The sequence below is a fragment of the Anabas testudineus genome, chromosome 23 (genome assembly GCF_900324465.2).
Source record: "Anabas testudineus chromosome 23, fAnaTes1.2, whole genome shotgun sequence".
NCBI lineage: Eukaryota > Metazoa > Chordata > Actinopteri > Anabantiformes > Anabantidae > Anabas > Anabas testudineus.
In genome coordinates this window covers 14,038,697-14,053,010 of record NC_046631.1, presented here as the reverse complement: position 1 = coordinate 14,053,010, position 14,314 = coordinate 14,038,697, and the positions used below count along the sequence as shown (strand labels likewise).

Sequence of the window (14,314 nt, the reverse complement as noted above, 5' to 3'; positions counted from 1 at the left end):
TACTTCAACTTTATAGTACTTGTACTTCACTAAACGATTTAGAAATCCCATTAGAAATGTAAAGACTTCAATCTGTTATGATTCTATAAAAGCAGCGTCCACCAGAAGCTCAGTGTTTGTAAGCTGTGACACGTTTGGTTCCCCACTTTGTGCTGAACTACAATATTTCTCAACACACGATTGCAAAGACTTCAGGTCTTTCATCATCTACACTTCATTATATTGTGAAAAGATTCAGGAGCTCCAGGGAAGCGTTGGTGTTTCAAGGCCTCGGTAGACATGTAACCTGAAACACTATTACATAGGAGGAAGCCAAACATCAGGTCTGTGCAGAAACGCTGCCAAGTGTTCTGAACCTGAGCTCATTTCAAACATGTGGAGCATCATCAAAGTGAGAAAACAAAGTCCCATCTTTTCTCAGGTTTGTAGTTTTTATTCCAGATTAATAATATAAAGTCTAATAATATAAATAGTACAATCTGAGTAAAAGGTTAAATATAAGAGAGTAACTCTACAAAATAAGAGCATCTTACGTATATTTTGCTAATGTCTTTGTACTTTTACTAAAGTGCTGATTTTAATGCAGGATCTAAACTCCTACCAGTATTTCTACACTGTGCAGTTAGTTTTATCTTTTGGTGTTTGACGTGCAACTGTTGAGCAAGGCAGCAGGACAGATTCCCATTGCTTTTGAATCGGGCTGATGACGTCATGGAGCCATGGAAATGACGTTATTGTTCATTTACTGAGTTAAAACAAATCTCATGTCTGTGGTGTTTCTAGTTTGCAGGAAGCAGCTGAGAGCGACGAGTCGACGTCATAAGAAGAAATCTGTGACGAAGCTGGAGCGGAACCGGAAAGTAGGAAGGGGCTTTCAAAATAAAAGGTGCAAACATTGATATATTTTGCTGATCACTTTTGTGGTTTTACTTAGGCAACAATGTAAATGCACAACTGTCACTTTGTATTACTACACAGTGGTATTACACACACATCTACATCAGTACACAATCTAGAACTACCTCTTTACTTTCAGCAACAATAATAATGTCAATATACAATCTACTAAATAATCGAAGAAACATATAACAACATAAAATGTCACAACACTAAATTACCATCAATTTGATCACACATAAAGGGATCTTTATAGGTGATGTGTATATTTGCACATTACTTAAAAAGATCATCTATTTGTGCTTTTTAGGCTTGTAAATTCTGTAATTTAAATATGTAGAATAAAATCGAAACCTTTAAAAACACGACCATCAGATACTTTTATTTTGAAGGAGCTGACAGGAAGCGCTGACGCACCGCGTTCAGCTTGACGCTAGAGCGGCGGAGCAGGAGGGAGCGGCTGTGGTAGAGCGACACCCACTCACACTGGGGGAGAGAGAGAGCGAGCGCAGCGGAGCCGACGGGTGGATGAGTGTGAGTACCGCTTCCTTTCCATCTTCCCTCTTTTTCGCTTTTCTTCCATTTTCTTTTCTTTGCTCCCTTCATCATGTAGATGTAGTTTAACCCGGGACGGACCGGGTCAGAGCCTGACAGACAAATGGAGGCAGACAGGGAGGGAGGGAGGGAGACAGGCCGGTGCCGAGCTGGGCTGGGTTTGCGGAAGCGACCGAGCGGCGGACAGACGGACGGAGCGGCCGACAGACAGCAGCTCCGTTATTAATAATAATACCGCTGGTGCTGGACAGACAGGCAGGCAGACAGACAGACAGACAACTAGGGGCCATCATGGCGGCTGTCCGCCTGTCTGTGTGTCTGTAGAGCTCTTTGTGGTTCAGCCCTCAGCTTGTGTCTGAACCTCCAGGCAGCGGGGCCTGCTGCTAGAGATGGCCGAGTAGGGAGCGTTCTGGGGCGGCCACCGAGCTGCGGAACTCCCGCTGGTTTGCTGGAGAAAGAAGAGAGGAAGTGACTTATTGCAAACTGCGAAGTTTAGGAGTTTAGAGGGACCTGTCTGCCTACCTGTCTGTCCACCTGTCTGTCTGTGTCTGTGCGCAGGATATAGACAGGGCTTGATTTTATTCCTCTGCTGCTGTTCTGTCAGCAGCAGACACACTGAGTATTGACAGGCCCCACCTAGTTGTGGTTGACTCAGGGATCTGTCTCTGTTTGTGTCCATCTTTCTCCTCCAGAAACTTTACTTTAGTAGATTAACATCATGCTGCCTTCAGTGCTTTCTGGAAAAAGCAGAACACACACAGAGGACCCATTGCAGCACCAAATGCATGTTGTCTGGATTAGAGTAACAGTGGGCAGTGGTAGAGGAAGTATGCAGATTGTTCACCGCAGTAATACTAAAATTTGACCACACTGAAATAGAATTACTTGTACTTAAATGTTAGCAAAGTAAATGCATGTTAGTGTAAATAGAAAATTTATTTATTTTTTTAAAGTGAGAGTAACATAAAGTAAATGCAGAAAATGGCCTCATGTGATTGATCTGTTTTATTAGATTGTTATTACTCTTCTTTAATCCATGAATTAAATTAGTTTGTGAGAATGATTTCAAAAATGTGAAACTGTGAAATATTTCTCAGATTTGCATGAAAAACAACTTTATTTGAATTAATAATCCGTCAAATTCTGCTCTTCAAGCAGTAACGTTGGGTTGTTTACTTCATATTTTCTAGGTTCTTTACGTTTCTTATTCAAAAATCTGTTGCAGCTTTCCAGCGTTGCACAGACTGAACACTGCATCAGAGTAATAATGTGCGGGTTATTGCAGTAGATTTAACTCTGTTCAGCAGTTTACACGGTCCATCGCCACCCCCTGCACTTCATTTTCTGAACCATCAGTGGTGATAATGTTATACTTCTACTTAAGTACATTAAGTAATACTGTGATGTAGTTGCAGTTTTTAAAGTTCCCTTTCTTGTGTATTCACTATGTTTATAACGAGCATATTGGGTTTAGTTTTTGTTGGTCAAACTCACAGAATCAACATCAGCAACATCACGACAGCTCCTGTTTGTTGTGATTAAATAGCTGCTCTTGTGATTTAGAAGTTGCACTCCTGGTTATAAAAATGATGAATTGCTTAGTGGAGAAAAGTTGCACACGTGTAGTCAGGGTGTTGCAAGCTCAACTGTGACAGAGGTGAAGCAGCAGCAACGGAGGAGGTGATGAAAAGCTGCAGAGAAAAGAAAGGTCTGGGTTTTTTTTCCCCGAGGGCAGTGTGGATAAAGCAGAAGGATTTTAAGAGTTAAAGCTCATTTGGCAGGTTCACTTTCCCTTCGTTGTCCTCCTCCTCCTTCTTCTGCTGTTGCCGTCTCAGTTGACGACTTCCTGTGAGTCCCTGAACTCGCCCGGACTTGTTGCATCAAATTAAAGTGAGGCACACAGTGAGCAGCCGGTCGTGTGTTCAGACCTTCCGGCACTAAAAATCATCCCTCTCTCCAACTGGTTCCTCGATGCACCTTTACCATCAGGCTCCTGGTTAAATGGGGATTATTAGCTCATAAACATTGGTATAAAAGCACTGAGGAGCCATTAGAATCACATGTTGCTCATAAAACAAGCTGCTGCAAACTGAACTTTGGGCAGATAATGACATTTTGTTGTTCTATTTACACTTTTTACTGTTGCACTTAGGCAACGTGTGCAGTCACAACAGGAAGTTACTTATTGTAGTTTAGCTTCTGATCAACAGGTGCAGCAGTGACACAGCTCACCGCGGACATGAGGCTGAGCTGCTTCCAAACCTTAAAAAGCGCCTGGTTGCAGCAACATGTGTCAAAAATACCAACTCATCAGATTTGTTTTTTATTTAATGGCACTTCCTATAGATTTTATTATCTCTGATGCTGTTTCCAAGTCAAACCCACTAAGAAATCTTAGCAGGAAATGTGCCGTGTTACTGCAGAACCTGCCTGAGAAATGTCATGTTTTTAGATTTTATTCAATAGAAAAGTAATTTACTGGTACTTGTTGGTAAATTCTGTTGTACACACTGAATTTGGTGCAGGCAATTTTCCTCAAGTTGTTCTCGTTGCCTTCTTGGTATGAAGAATCTGACAAGTGTAGACAGAACCATTCACAGGTTCCTCTTCCTCAATTAACATCAAATGAAGGAAAAATGATTTTGAGCTGAAATCTGCAGGCTGATACTAAACATAACAAAAGACAAACATTAATGTGCACGTTAGAAGATGTAACAGAAGTGAGTGAAATCCAGATCTGACACAATCAGAACAAATAAAACACTCACACATACTCACACATGCACACACCCAGCTAAGCAAAGCAGCAACATGCTGCAGCTCCTATAATAAGTCGTGTTTTACACTCGACTCTCCTGTTGCTAAGAACAGAACACGACTAAATTAAATATCATGTTGACACTCTTGTTTCTCCAGTAACCAGTTTCTCAGTGTTCCAGCAGAGAGGCTCACTTAGAAAAGGTTGATCAAATGAAGTTTTTTCTCCATCTGCAGCCTGGTTCTAGTTTTATTCACATCACGCCTGTAGATTTGATCACATTAGCAAAACCTGAACACGTTATTTTAGCACAAAAATGGGCTCTGATGTAGCTTCAGTGTTATCCTAACGCTACGCTAACCCTACACACACAGCCATGGAGATTTCCACCCTCTCACTGGGAGCTAATAATTACCCAGCTTGCATCTGGGCGAGTTAATGAAAACACACGTGTCATGTGATCACACAGATGGTGATGGTCTTGGTTTTGGTCTCTTTGCACATTTATACACGGCTCACTACTGTTGAGGGAACTAACTAAAGCTGCCAGATACATGTAGTCGATCACATACGTTTTCCGTATGTGTGTGTGCATACCAGCAGCAAGAAGCAACACGCAGCACACACACACACAAATATGCATATACACACACGTTTGGGCGCATGGCAACTGTAACCATGAAGGATTCCACAGTCGTGACATCACCACCAGCTGTGTGATCACATGACTCCTGTTTACATTACAGTGCTGTTCTGTGATTGGCTGTTGTGAACTCAGTAACCTGGTAACCCTCTCTCTCTTTCTCTCTCTCTCTCTCTCTCTCTCTCTGTGTCTCTGTGTCTCTCGCCCAGCAGACACACAGTCAGGATGCGTGAATACAAACTGGTTGTTTTAGGATCAGGAGGAGTCGGCAAGTCAGCTCTGGTAAGTTACTGGATCCACTTCATCGTCTCCACTCAGCTGTTTGTGTTGAAGGAGGTGTCACGCGTGGGCGTCTCCCTCTGTGCTCGGAGGAGTGTGTGTGACCTCCGTCCAAAAACACATCAGTGAGCTGCTCTGTTGTACTTCATCACCCTGAACAAATACTTCTAAATCAGTACTCACCATCCTGCTGCCACAAATACCCACTAGACGCTAAATGTGGATCAATCCGCTGCTGAAAATAGTCCCTATCTTTAGTTGTCTTTTCCGGTTGTTTTGTTTGATGCAGATTCAATTCTGGTGCATTATTTGTGTGGTTAAACGATGTTTTCCGACTTGTCAGGTCTTTAAATGTTTGGATAAGAACACTGCTCTGTATGCCGCCACCATTTGAAATGAAACAGTCAAATGTTTTTTGGGCGTTGTTACAAACACTGGGTGAACGTTGTAGGAATTAGAAACATTTTTACAGCCAGACCCCAACACCTCAAAAGGATTTGCACGATCTCACGCTTGATACAGTAAATCAGATTGCTCGTTTTACTTCTTGTTGGTGAATCCTTTGCACTCATTGATTGGCGTCTGGAGCTCATATACGTCACCATATCCAGGGTTCATTTAGATCTAATCAATCCATCCTGCTGCTTTTGTCAATAATTCTTATGGCAGTCGTACGTGCCCACATCCTAACACTACCTCCACCAAGCCAAACACTCTTCTGGTGCCAACTTTAAACACGTGATGATTGTTTAGTTTTAAATCCACTGTGGTAACAGTTGTGTTTTAATTTCTTTGTAAAACGTCTGTCTGAACATGGGTAGAAACTCGTCTTCAGTCCTTTCGTTCAGCACTGACGCACAAACACTGGGTTAAGTCTCACTACAATGAAGTGCTTTACTCCAGACGATATAATGGAGACGTGTCAGCGTGTCGCATTAATTCCAATCTAATGACTTCCAATAGAGAACAGAACAGAGCCCCATTAACACTACTGCCCTACTTCTCTTTATCTAACTGCCTGTCTGTCTCTCTGTCTGTCTCCAGACTGTCCAGTTTGTTCAGGGAATCTTTGTGGAAAAATACGACCCGACGATAGAGGACTCTTACAGGAAGGTAAGACAGATTCAGCCTGTCTGTGTCTCCTCACCGTAACATAGTCTAACAATGTTAGCTGCTTACTGTGCTACAAGATATTATCGTGGAAGAAAAGTTTAAAGGTTTAAACCTTTTTAGAAGTTTCTTTTTTACTACATAAAGATGATGTAAAGTGTGATCACACGTTTACTCTCACTCTGGATCTAGTTTTAGACTTTTAACAAATTTAATCTAAAACTAGATAAAAAGAAGCTGTAGATTCCAAAAGTATTTGAACCTCTAGATAATCAGTTCAGCTGTGAGTCTGGAAGGTCCTGTTGTATTGAAAGAAGAGAAATGTGGGTCACTATCAAACTCCCCCCAGAGTGGTCAGCCAACAAACCAAGACCATCACACCAGACCAGATTAGTAATAGTCTGGCAGGTCACAGTGAACCTCAGGAGACGTCTACTAAAGTGGATAATATCTGTGTTCTGTGGATGGATGAGACCAAAGTAGAACATTTTGTTAAGTTAAGATTTAGAGTTGAGCAGCTCCAGGTCCAGATCTACCTCCACCATACTCTGGAATAGCTGAGTCAATGTCCTGATCTTGATTCTGCAGAAATGATGTGGACCAGACAGTTCATGCATTAAACCAACAATTAATTCATATAATGCACAGACGATCCTCATTATGCATTAGCAGCCATGGTATATCGATTCACAGTTAAATGTCAATGTGACCAATAGGAGTATTAATTTTCCTCAGGTTTGTAAAGTAAAATCTTCTTTAATCGCTTCCTTTGTGGTATTTCTCTTCTCACTTGAAGAGTCTTATTAACTACAGTTTACAGACTGCTTGACTACTTTTTTTTTAATGTGATTTTTGCAATCGAAGCCTTTTCGTCTGCTACAAATCCTCCAATTGGTCACACTGTCACACTCGGTTGATGTACAGCTTGTCTGTGCTTGGGTGTAACACTGCTTCTAATGTGCACTGTGACAACGTGTGATTTCCTGAGTTCTCTGTGCAGTCGCCCTCTCTGTATCACAAGCATAGATCACAACACATTTCTGCTTTGACCTTTTCTGCTGCAGACACTTGAAACTACCTGCAGAGAGAAATTAAATGAAATCAGTTGGTCTCTCAGTCTGAACATAAGGCCAGTGGTAATTCATCGTGTTTCAACTCGTCTCTGAGCTTCACACGTCTCAACCTTAGTTTCTGTAACCTCATCCAAATCTGACATGCTGCTAATTGTTCGTGTTTGGTCTTTCTCTTGCTGGTTGTGTTGATCTGTTTAACCAGAGATCTACTTGAGTAAATCAAGGTTTAAAACAGCTGTGGTCACGCTACAGCCTGAACTCCTGTCACACATACGTTTCTGTCGTCGCTCACGTTAATTTCATTTCTGTCTCTTTTCAGCAAGTCGAGGTCGATGGACAGCAGTGTATGTTGGAGATCCTGGACACAGCAGGAACAGTAAGATCTGTCTATGCTACTTCAAACTTTTACTCCACGAGGCCTCCCTTCATTTATCAGTGACATTTTATTTTATAAAATATAAACCAATAAACCAATTACAACAAATAAAAAGTAAATTAAAAATAAAAAATGTTCTTTACCTGATATTATATAATAAAATAATAAATAATAAAATAAACTCAAGAACTTATTGGGAAGTTAGGGGAAATTCAAGGACCACAGAAACAGAAACACCAAACTGACAGGTGCAAATGATGAGGTGCAAAAAAAGCAAATGAGCCTGAAAATAAAATAAAATCATATTTTTAAAGTAATTTCCTTGATGTTTTTATTATTTTTAATTGTTTAATGCTTTTAATTTATTTTTAATAAATGTTGAGCTTTGGACTGATGTGCTGAGGTGACACCTTGAATTTTTACTAATCAAACTAGTGTTGAATAGTAAAAATTAAGTTGAAATAAGCCGCTCTCAATCAACTACAGCAAAGGAAATGTTGAGTAATAATAATCTAATAAAATAATGAGATAAGATAAGACTTAATACTTTATCTGTCCCCATATTTGTCCCAGTGTGAAATTAGTGCAGTGCCTCAATAAAGTACAACATATATACAATAATAATAATAATAATAATAAGTATTTTTTCTAATTGTGTTACTGTACTTTTACTTGTAGCAGAGTATTTTTATACTGGTGTTAGTACTTTTACTTAAGTTAAGTTTCTGAGTACTGTGTCTGTGTCTGTCCAGAACAAATCTCCCTGACCACCTGTCTGTCTCTCTGTCTGTCTTTAGGAGCAGTTCACGGCCATGAGAGACCTGTACATGAAGAACGGTCAGGGCTTCGCTCTGGTTTACTCCATCACAGCTCAGTCGACCTTCAATGACCTTCAGGACCTCAGAGAGCAGATTCTCAGAGTGAAGGACACGGAGGATGTACGACACACACAAATACACTAAAACTACGCACCTCATTATCTCATTATCATCCCATAATGACTCTTGGGACAATAATGAAACATAAGTTATAAAATCAACCACTAATCTTATTATTTTTACAGTAAACGACTAGAAATCGACCAACTTGTTCCACTGACATGTCTTGTTGAGGTGCTTTTATTTTGAAGGTGTGCACTGTTTGTAAATTCAGGTTGTTGTTGCAGGTTCCAATGATCCTGGTTGGAAACAAATGCGACCTGGAGGTGGAGCGGGTGGTGGCTAAAGAGTCGGGTATCGGCCTCGCCCGCCAGTGGAACTCCTGCGCCTTCCTGGAGACCTCAGCCAAGAGCAAGATCAACGTCAATGAGGTGACAACAGAACCAGTACACACACTTTGTTTACACACAGTGGAAGTCGGAACAGGTCACACTCAGTAAACAAAGAACCCAGAGGATGCTAGATCCAAACAGTCTGAGTGATCGGTGCTAGACGAACTTGATCAGGACGTCCCTTGTTATGACTGCTGATAATAAAGTGTTTGTTTGTGTGCAGATCTTCTATGACCTTGTGCGACAGATTAACAGGAAGAGTCCAGTTCCAGGGAAAACTCGCAAAAAGTCCACTTGTCAACTTCTCTAATAACAGGTACGTCTACACAGACATCACCACAGGCTGCAGCTATTCTCCTATTCTCCACAGCGGGAACAATTTATCAACATGAACACAACAATATAACAACGTGTTTTAAAGTAGTCTATATATTTCCTGTCTAGTTGCATGTTTTCTATGTTTACACTGAAATAATTATTAAGTAAGTAGAAGTATTTGAAAGGATTGACGTGAGGATCAAACACTGGACCTGAATAATAATATTTATTATCGTATGATGACACTTTTGAAGCAGGTTGATTTTTTTAATCGCAAGAACTGTCTGTATTTATGTTGAATGATTGTTTGACTTTAAAGTGTCTAAATTATTCTTATTTAGGGTTTAATATTTATTCTGGCTACGAGATTACATAACCATAAGGCTAACCCCATCCCACTCTGTCTGAACATCCTGCTGCAAACTGGGGCAGCTGGTGAACAGTTGTTTGTGAAGAGATAAAAACATGGCTCAAAGTCTGTTTGTACTCTGTAACTGAATCCGTTGTTGTTTTATTTCATCTTTGAGAATTTTTGACTTTTGACCTATACATGAAAACTGAAATTAGCACTAGCTGTGACCGTGGCCTCTATGTGGGACATACATATATACATGTATATGTATATGTATACATATACATGTATACATGTATGCATGTATGTATTAGTTTTCCCTTATTTGATCGATCAGTCGGTGCAGCCCTTTATCACCTACTTTCATTAACACTCAGCCTTTTATCTCTTTCAGTTTTCTGCTCACCTGATCGACAACCAACCAATCACAGGACATCTTCCAGCTGGGCACGCCCCTTTAACACGACCATGTCATCATCAGCACCAGCCACCTCTGTTACCATGACGACTGCATCTCCCATGCCCCCACCACACTGTCTAACAGAGACTGTTGCCTTGGAAACATTCAAACCAAACATCAAAAGACTGCAGCGGTGGCGCTGCTGCTGCTTCTGCTGCTGCTGATGATGACGATTCTCTTGTTGCAGGAAAGGGGGCTGCTCAGATCTAAACTACAGTTCCCATCATGCTCTCTGCTAGGCCGTTTCGTGCTGGGGAGTGGCTTCTTGCTTTTAGTTTTAAATGTTTCTTTACTTTTGCTTTTTCTTTTTTTCAGCTGTCCCGAGCCAGCTTCACCGTCGGCCATGTTGGTGCTACAGTTAGCATGGTGATGCTAACATGGCTGACTGTGTGGCTCTGGTCGAACCTGTGGATCCATACCGTGATTATAATTATTATTATTGCAGTGGTTATTATTATGACTCTATGTGAAAAAAAGATAAAAGTCATTTAATGTTTTTGTTTTGGGGTGGGTGGTTAGGGGGTGTAGCAGGCTGTGGGGTCAGCTCCATGTGTTGATAGCATTCAGCTAACTTAAGCTAGCTGAATGCTATGTGGGTGACTCAGCGATATTCAGATGCTAAATCATATTTGTTGGGTATTAGCTTCGTTAGCATGCTCTTAAAGAAAGTATGTATTATACCTTGTTAGCCTAGTACCTAGTTAAAAGCATTAAAAGCATTGGAGTTTGTGGGGTTAGAATTATTAGTATATCCCCAGAGAAAGTGATGGTAGCTTCTAGCTGTGGGCTAGCTAGGAATGCATTAGAGAATGAGGGAGATAATGCTAAGCACTGTTAGCATATTTTTTAAAGAAATGTGTAGTTAAAGCTTTGGACTGTGTTGTTAGTCTGTCAGCTGGTAGAATTCATTAGAGACTTGTCAGGGAATGCTAAAGACTGCATTAAGATTCTTGTCAGGCTAAGATCCAAACAGTTGGGAACAGTATTGAGTTAAAAAACATCATTTACTTACTTACCATTACTTAATGGGTGCTGTTAGCAGTGGACTAGCCGAATAAGCCAACAACCATTGGTGTATATTATATATATTTTAAAGGGATGCTAACAATGCTACACTACCAAAGGAACCAAGAAAAGATGAATATCTGTGGGTCAGTTTGTTAGCGGCACGTTGAGCTGATTTCAGATCTGCTGATCGGGGCGGACATGTTGCCTTCAGACAGCAGACTCACACTGGTCCAGTACTTTAGCTCCGTGTGTGTGTTTGTGAGTGTGTGTTTTTATGTGTTTGTAAGTGTCAATGAGCTGCATAACAACAATGAACCAGGCCAGTTTCTGTGAAGACCACTTTGGCCCGGGGGTGGGGGGGGGGTCATGTTATATTTACTGAAAGAGCAGCCAGCAAGAGTTGCTTCTGTATTACTAACCATATAATTACCTGATTATTAATAATATTAACAGAACACACCTGAGGGGGAAACATTGAGTTACTGGTTGAAGATCCTGTTGGTCAGCGCCTGTCTTTAACTGATGGAAGCATTTTATCCAAGTATGGAGGTGCAAACAACTCTGCTTGTCTCTCCATAAATTTGCATGCTCAAATCATTGGATGTATTTCATGCTAACACTTTAGCAATTCGGGGTTAAGCGATTAATTAAATTTCCAGTTTTCTGTTTTTATGGGTATTTTTATTTTGCACATAAAACACCAGAAATGGCCCCCAGCCAGAAAATAAGGGCCACCAGCTGCTTATCTTGACCAAATAGCATTAGTGAATGGGTGAACGGTAAAAACGTGCACTAATTGACATTTTCTTTTGGCCAGTTTTCGTGATATTTGATTGGAAACCCTTCCTTATGAGTTGAAAGTATTACTATGAAGTACTGTGCACACGTTGTTCTGGGCTAAATTTTCTCATCAGTTAAAAACATTTGGACAAAAAATGATTTGAGACTGACCAGAGGGGGTGTGGTTTAAATAGTCAAAGCTCCACCCACGTGTGATGGGGTGTGGCTTGTAAGGCATCGACAACAGGAAGTCTTTGAATTATCTGTTAATTCATTTGAAATGTGAGAGTGGTCAGCGTACACATGCAGTATGTTGGACCAGTGACCTTTGTGAGTACTGCTGTGCACAGTGTTGTACTACCGGAAGTACTGCAGTACAGCGTGGTACTGCTGTCAGTATTCTGGTTCTCCAGTACGTACAGTCATGTAGCATGTTGATATTTCTGTCAGTACTCAGTCTAACCTCCAGGAGGTGCTGCAGCAGTTTGCATGCCGAGCAGAAGCTTTCAGGAGAAGTCTATTTGCAGCCATGCTGGAGTGTTCCTGTTGGTTCCAGTGTTGTAACGCACAGTATGTTAAACAAGTAGGAAAGCCAGTGATTTTATAGCTGCCAGCTGATTGCCATCGAAAGGTTTTAAGCGACTGTGTGAAAATGCGTCAGATAAGGCCTAAATTTCACCTTTGTGTGGCTTAGATACTTTTTTGAGTGCCGTGCTTTACTTTATTCTTGTATGTCAAGCCATAAAAGGCTCCTTACAGCCCTGAGACACACACACATATGAAATTCATGCTTTATTAGAAGTGTTTTTATGAAAAAACAACTGATTAGTTTGGAAAATGCAAAGGTTTTTGGCAACACTTTACTTTAACCCACCATTTCTAGCATTTATTAAAATATAGAAAAGATGATTTATAACACTGTTATACCAACCAATTATGGTTTATTAATACATCGAATACAGTTCTTGTCAGATGTTATAGGATTATAGGTGCATCTGGTGTCAGTGGTTGATGAACAATTCAATTCAATTTTATTTGTATAGCACCAAATCACAACAGAAGTCAACTGTTGTGCTTCACAGTGTTTAAGGTTTAAGACCTACAAAATATAACTGAATAATAGAATCATATAAAAAACCCAACAATCACAGTTGAGCAGCACCAGTAGACAGTGGAGCACAGAGTGATCGATGCTAAATAGGTGTGGTTAATATGAAGTGTTATCAGGCTTTTACAGAGTCAGTGACACAGTCCCAAAATATACTCTGTTTCGAGTATTCATGTGATGAGAATGCCATTTTTACTCAATGCTGATAAAATTGTAGGTATATGCCACCTGTGTTTGCACAAGGAAGGCTGCAGTCAGATCTTTCTGGCATCCAGAGTCACAAAGGCTGCAGTAGCAGTCGTCATTTCTTGCAAGTTCTAGAAATGTTAGGGTTGACAGCCCGGGACAAACTTTGTGATCAGATAGTTTGTCTTAGACATTAAGTAGACCTAAAGGATTTTTTTCTCAGAGGCATTTTTGATGTTTCACTCAGTTGTTCACAAAATGACCACTTTCACAACTGCCTGAACTTACCTTTTAGCAACTGCTGCATAAAGTTGGTGCAATTATTAGTAGGTTACGAAAACTCTCAGATGCAGCCATCACCGGTTCTGCTGACAATAATCAAAACGTGTGTTTTGAAGCATACTGAAGCCTTAACAGCTGTGCTAAATTTAGGTTAAATCTTTTTCCCACTACTATTCTTTTTATTATTATTATATTGATGGAGCCACGTTTTACTGTAAGGTCCCAATATTTAGCTTATAAAAACATATTAACATTTAATAAATGGTTTATGAAACACTACAGTGTAGTTATAAACAGATCTGAGTGTTTATTAATGTGTTTGTCAGCAGCTTGTGGGCTTTCCAACCTGGAGGTTGGTGTATAAACACAGGACACAACTTTAATACTATAAAATAAAAATAAAAAAATACTGCACATTAACAAACACTTGTTGAATGTACTTAACATCTGCTTACAGCTACATTATAGTGTAGTAAACCATTTATTGCATGTTTTTAAACTGCATATAAATGCTAAATAAAGCAACGTAAAGTCTAGCAGTTTCCCTCTGTTTCCAGCACATCCTGGACCTATCTCTGTACTGGACTTAGAGATAAACTGATTATGATTTTCACATCAGAATGACAAAAGAAGAAGTATTCTTACGTGTGGTATTGAAGTGACAATTGCAGCTGCAGCCAAATGCAACCTGGAATGATTCAGTGACAACAAGAAGAAATGATTTTACAAGACTGGAACATATCTGCTTTTTTCTCTGTATGGCATGATGACCAGTGAAATGTAAAAGAAGCCAGTTCAACCAGTGAAGTATCAGGTTAAGATTCCATCTCCTTGCGCTGTATCATCACGATTCAGCCAG

General features: G+C 40.3%; 1 protein-coding gene across 2 annotated transcripts; it reads left to right on the top strand.

The window, feature by feature from the left end:
- The first annotated feature begins 1,326 nt into the window (after positions 1-1,326).
- On the top strand, positions 1,327-13,990 carry LOC113163476 (ras-related protein Rap-1b). Of its 2 annotated transcripts, none has more exons than XM_026362138.1 (8): positions 1,327-1,431; positions 5,066-5,135; positions 6,177-6,245; positions 7,635-7,691; positions 8,489-8,629; positions 8,857-9,000; positions 9,185-9,277; positions 10,026-13,990. In XM_026362138.1, exons 2-7 carry the CDS (start codon positions 5,079-5,081, stop codon positions 9,269-9,271), a joined length of 555 nt encoding a protein of 184 aa, XP_026217923.1. In that variant the 5' UTR covers positions 1,327-1,431; positions 5,066-5,078; the 3' UTR covers positions 9,272-9,277; positions 10,026-13,990. The 2 variants fall into 2 exon arrangements, with proteins under 2 accessions (XP_026217923.1, XP_026217924.1); XM_026362139.2 differs by having other exon boundaries at positions 1,381-1,431; positions 5,063-5,135.
- Positions 13,991-14,314: the final 324 nt, after the last annotated feature.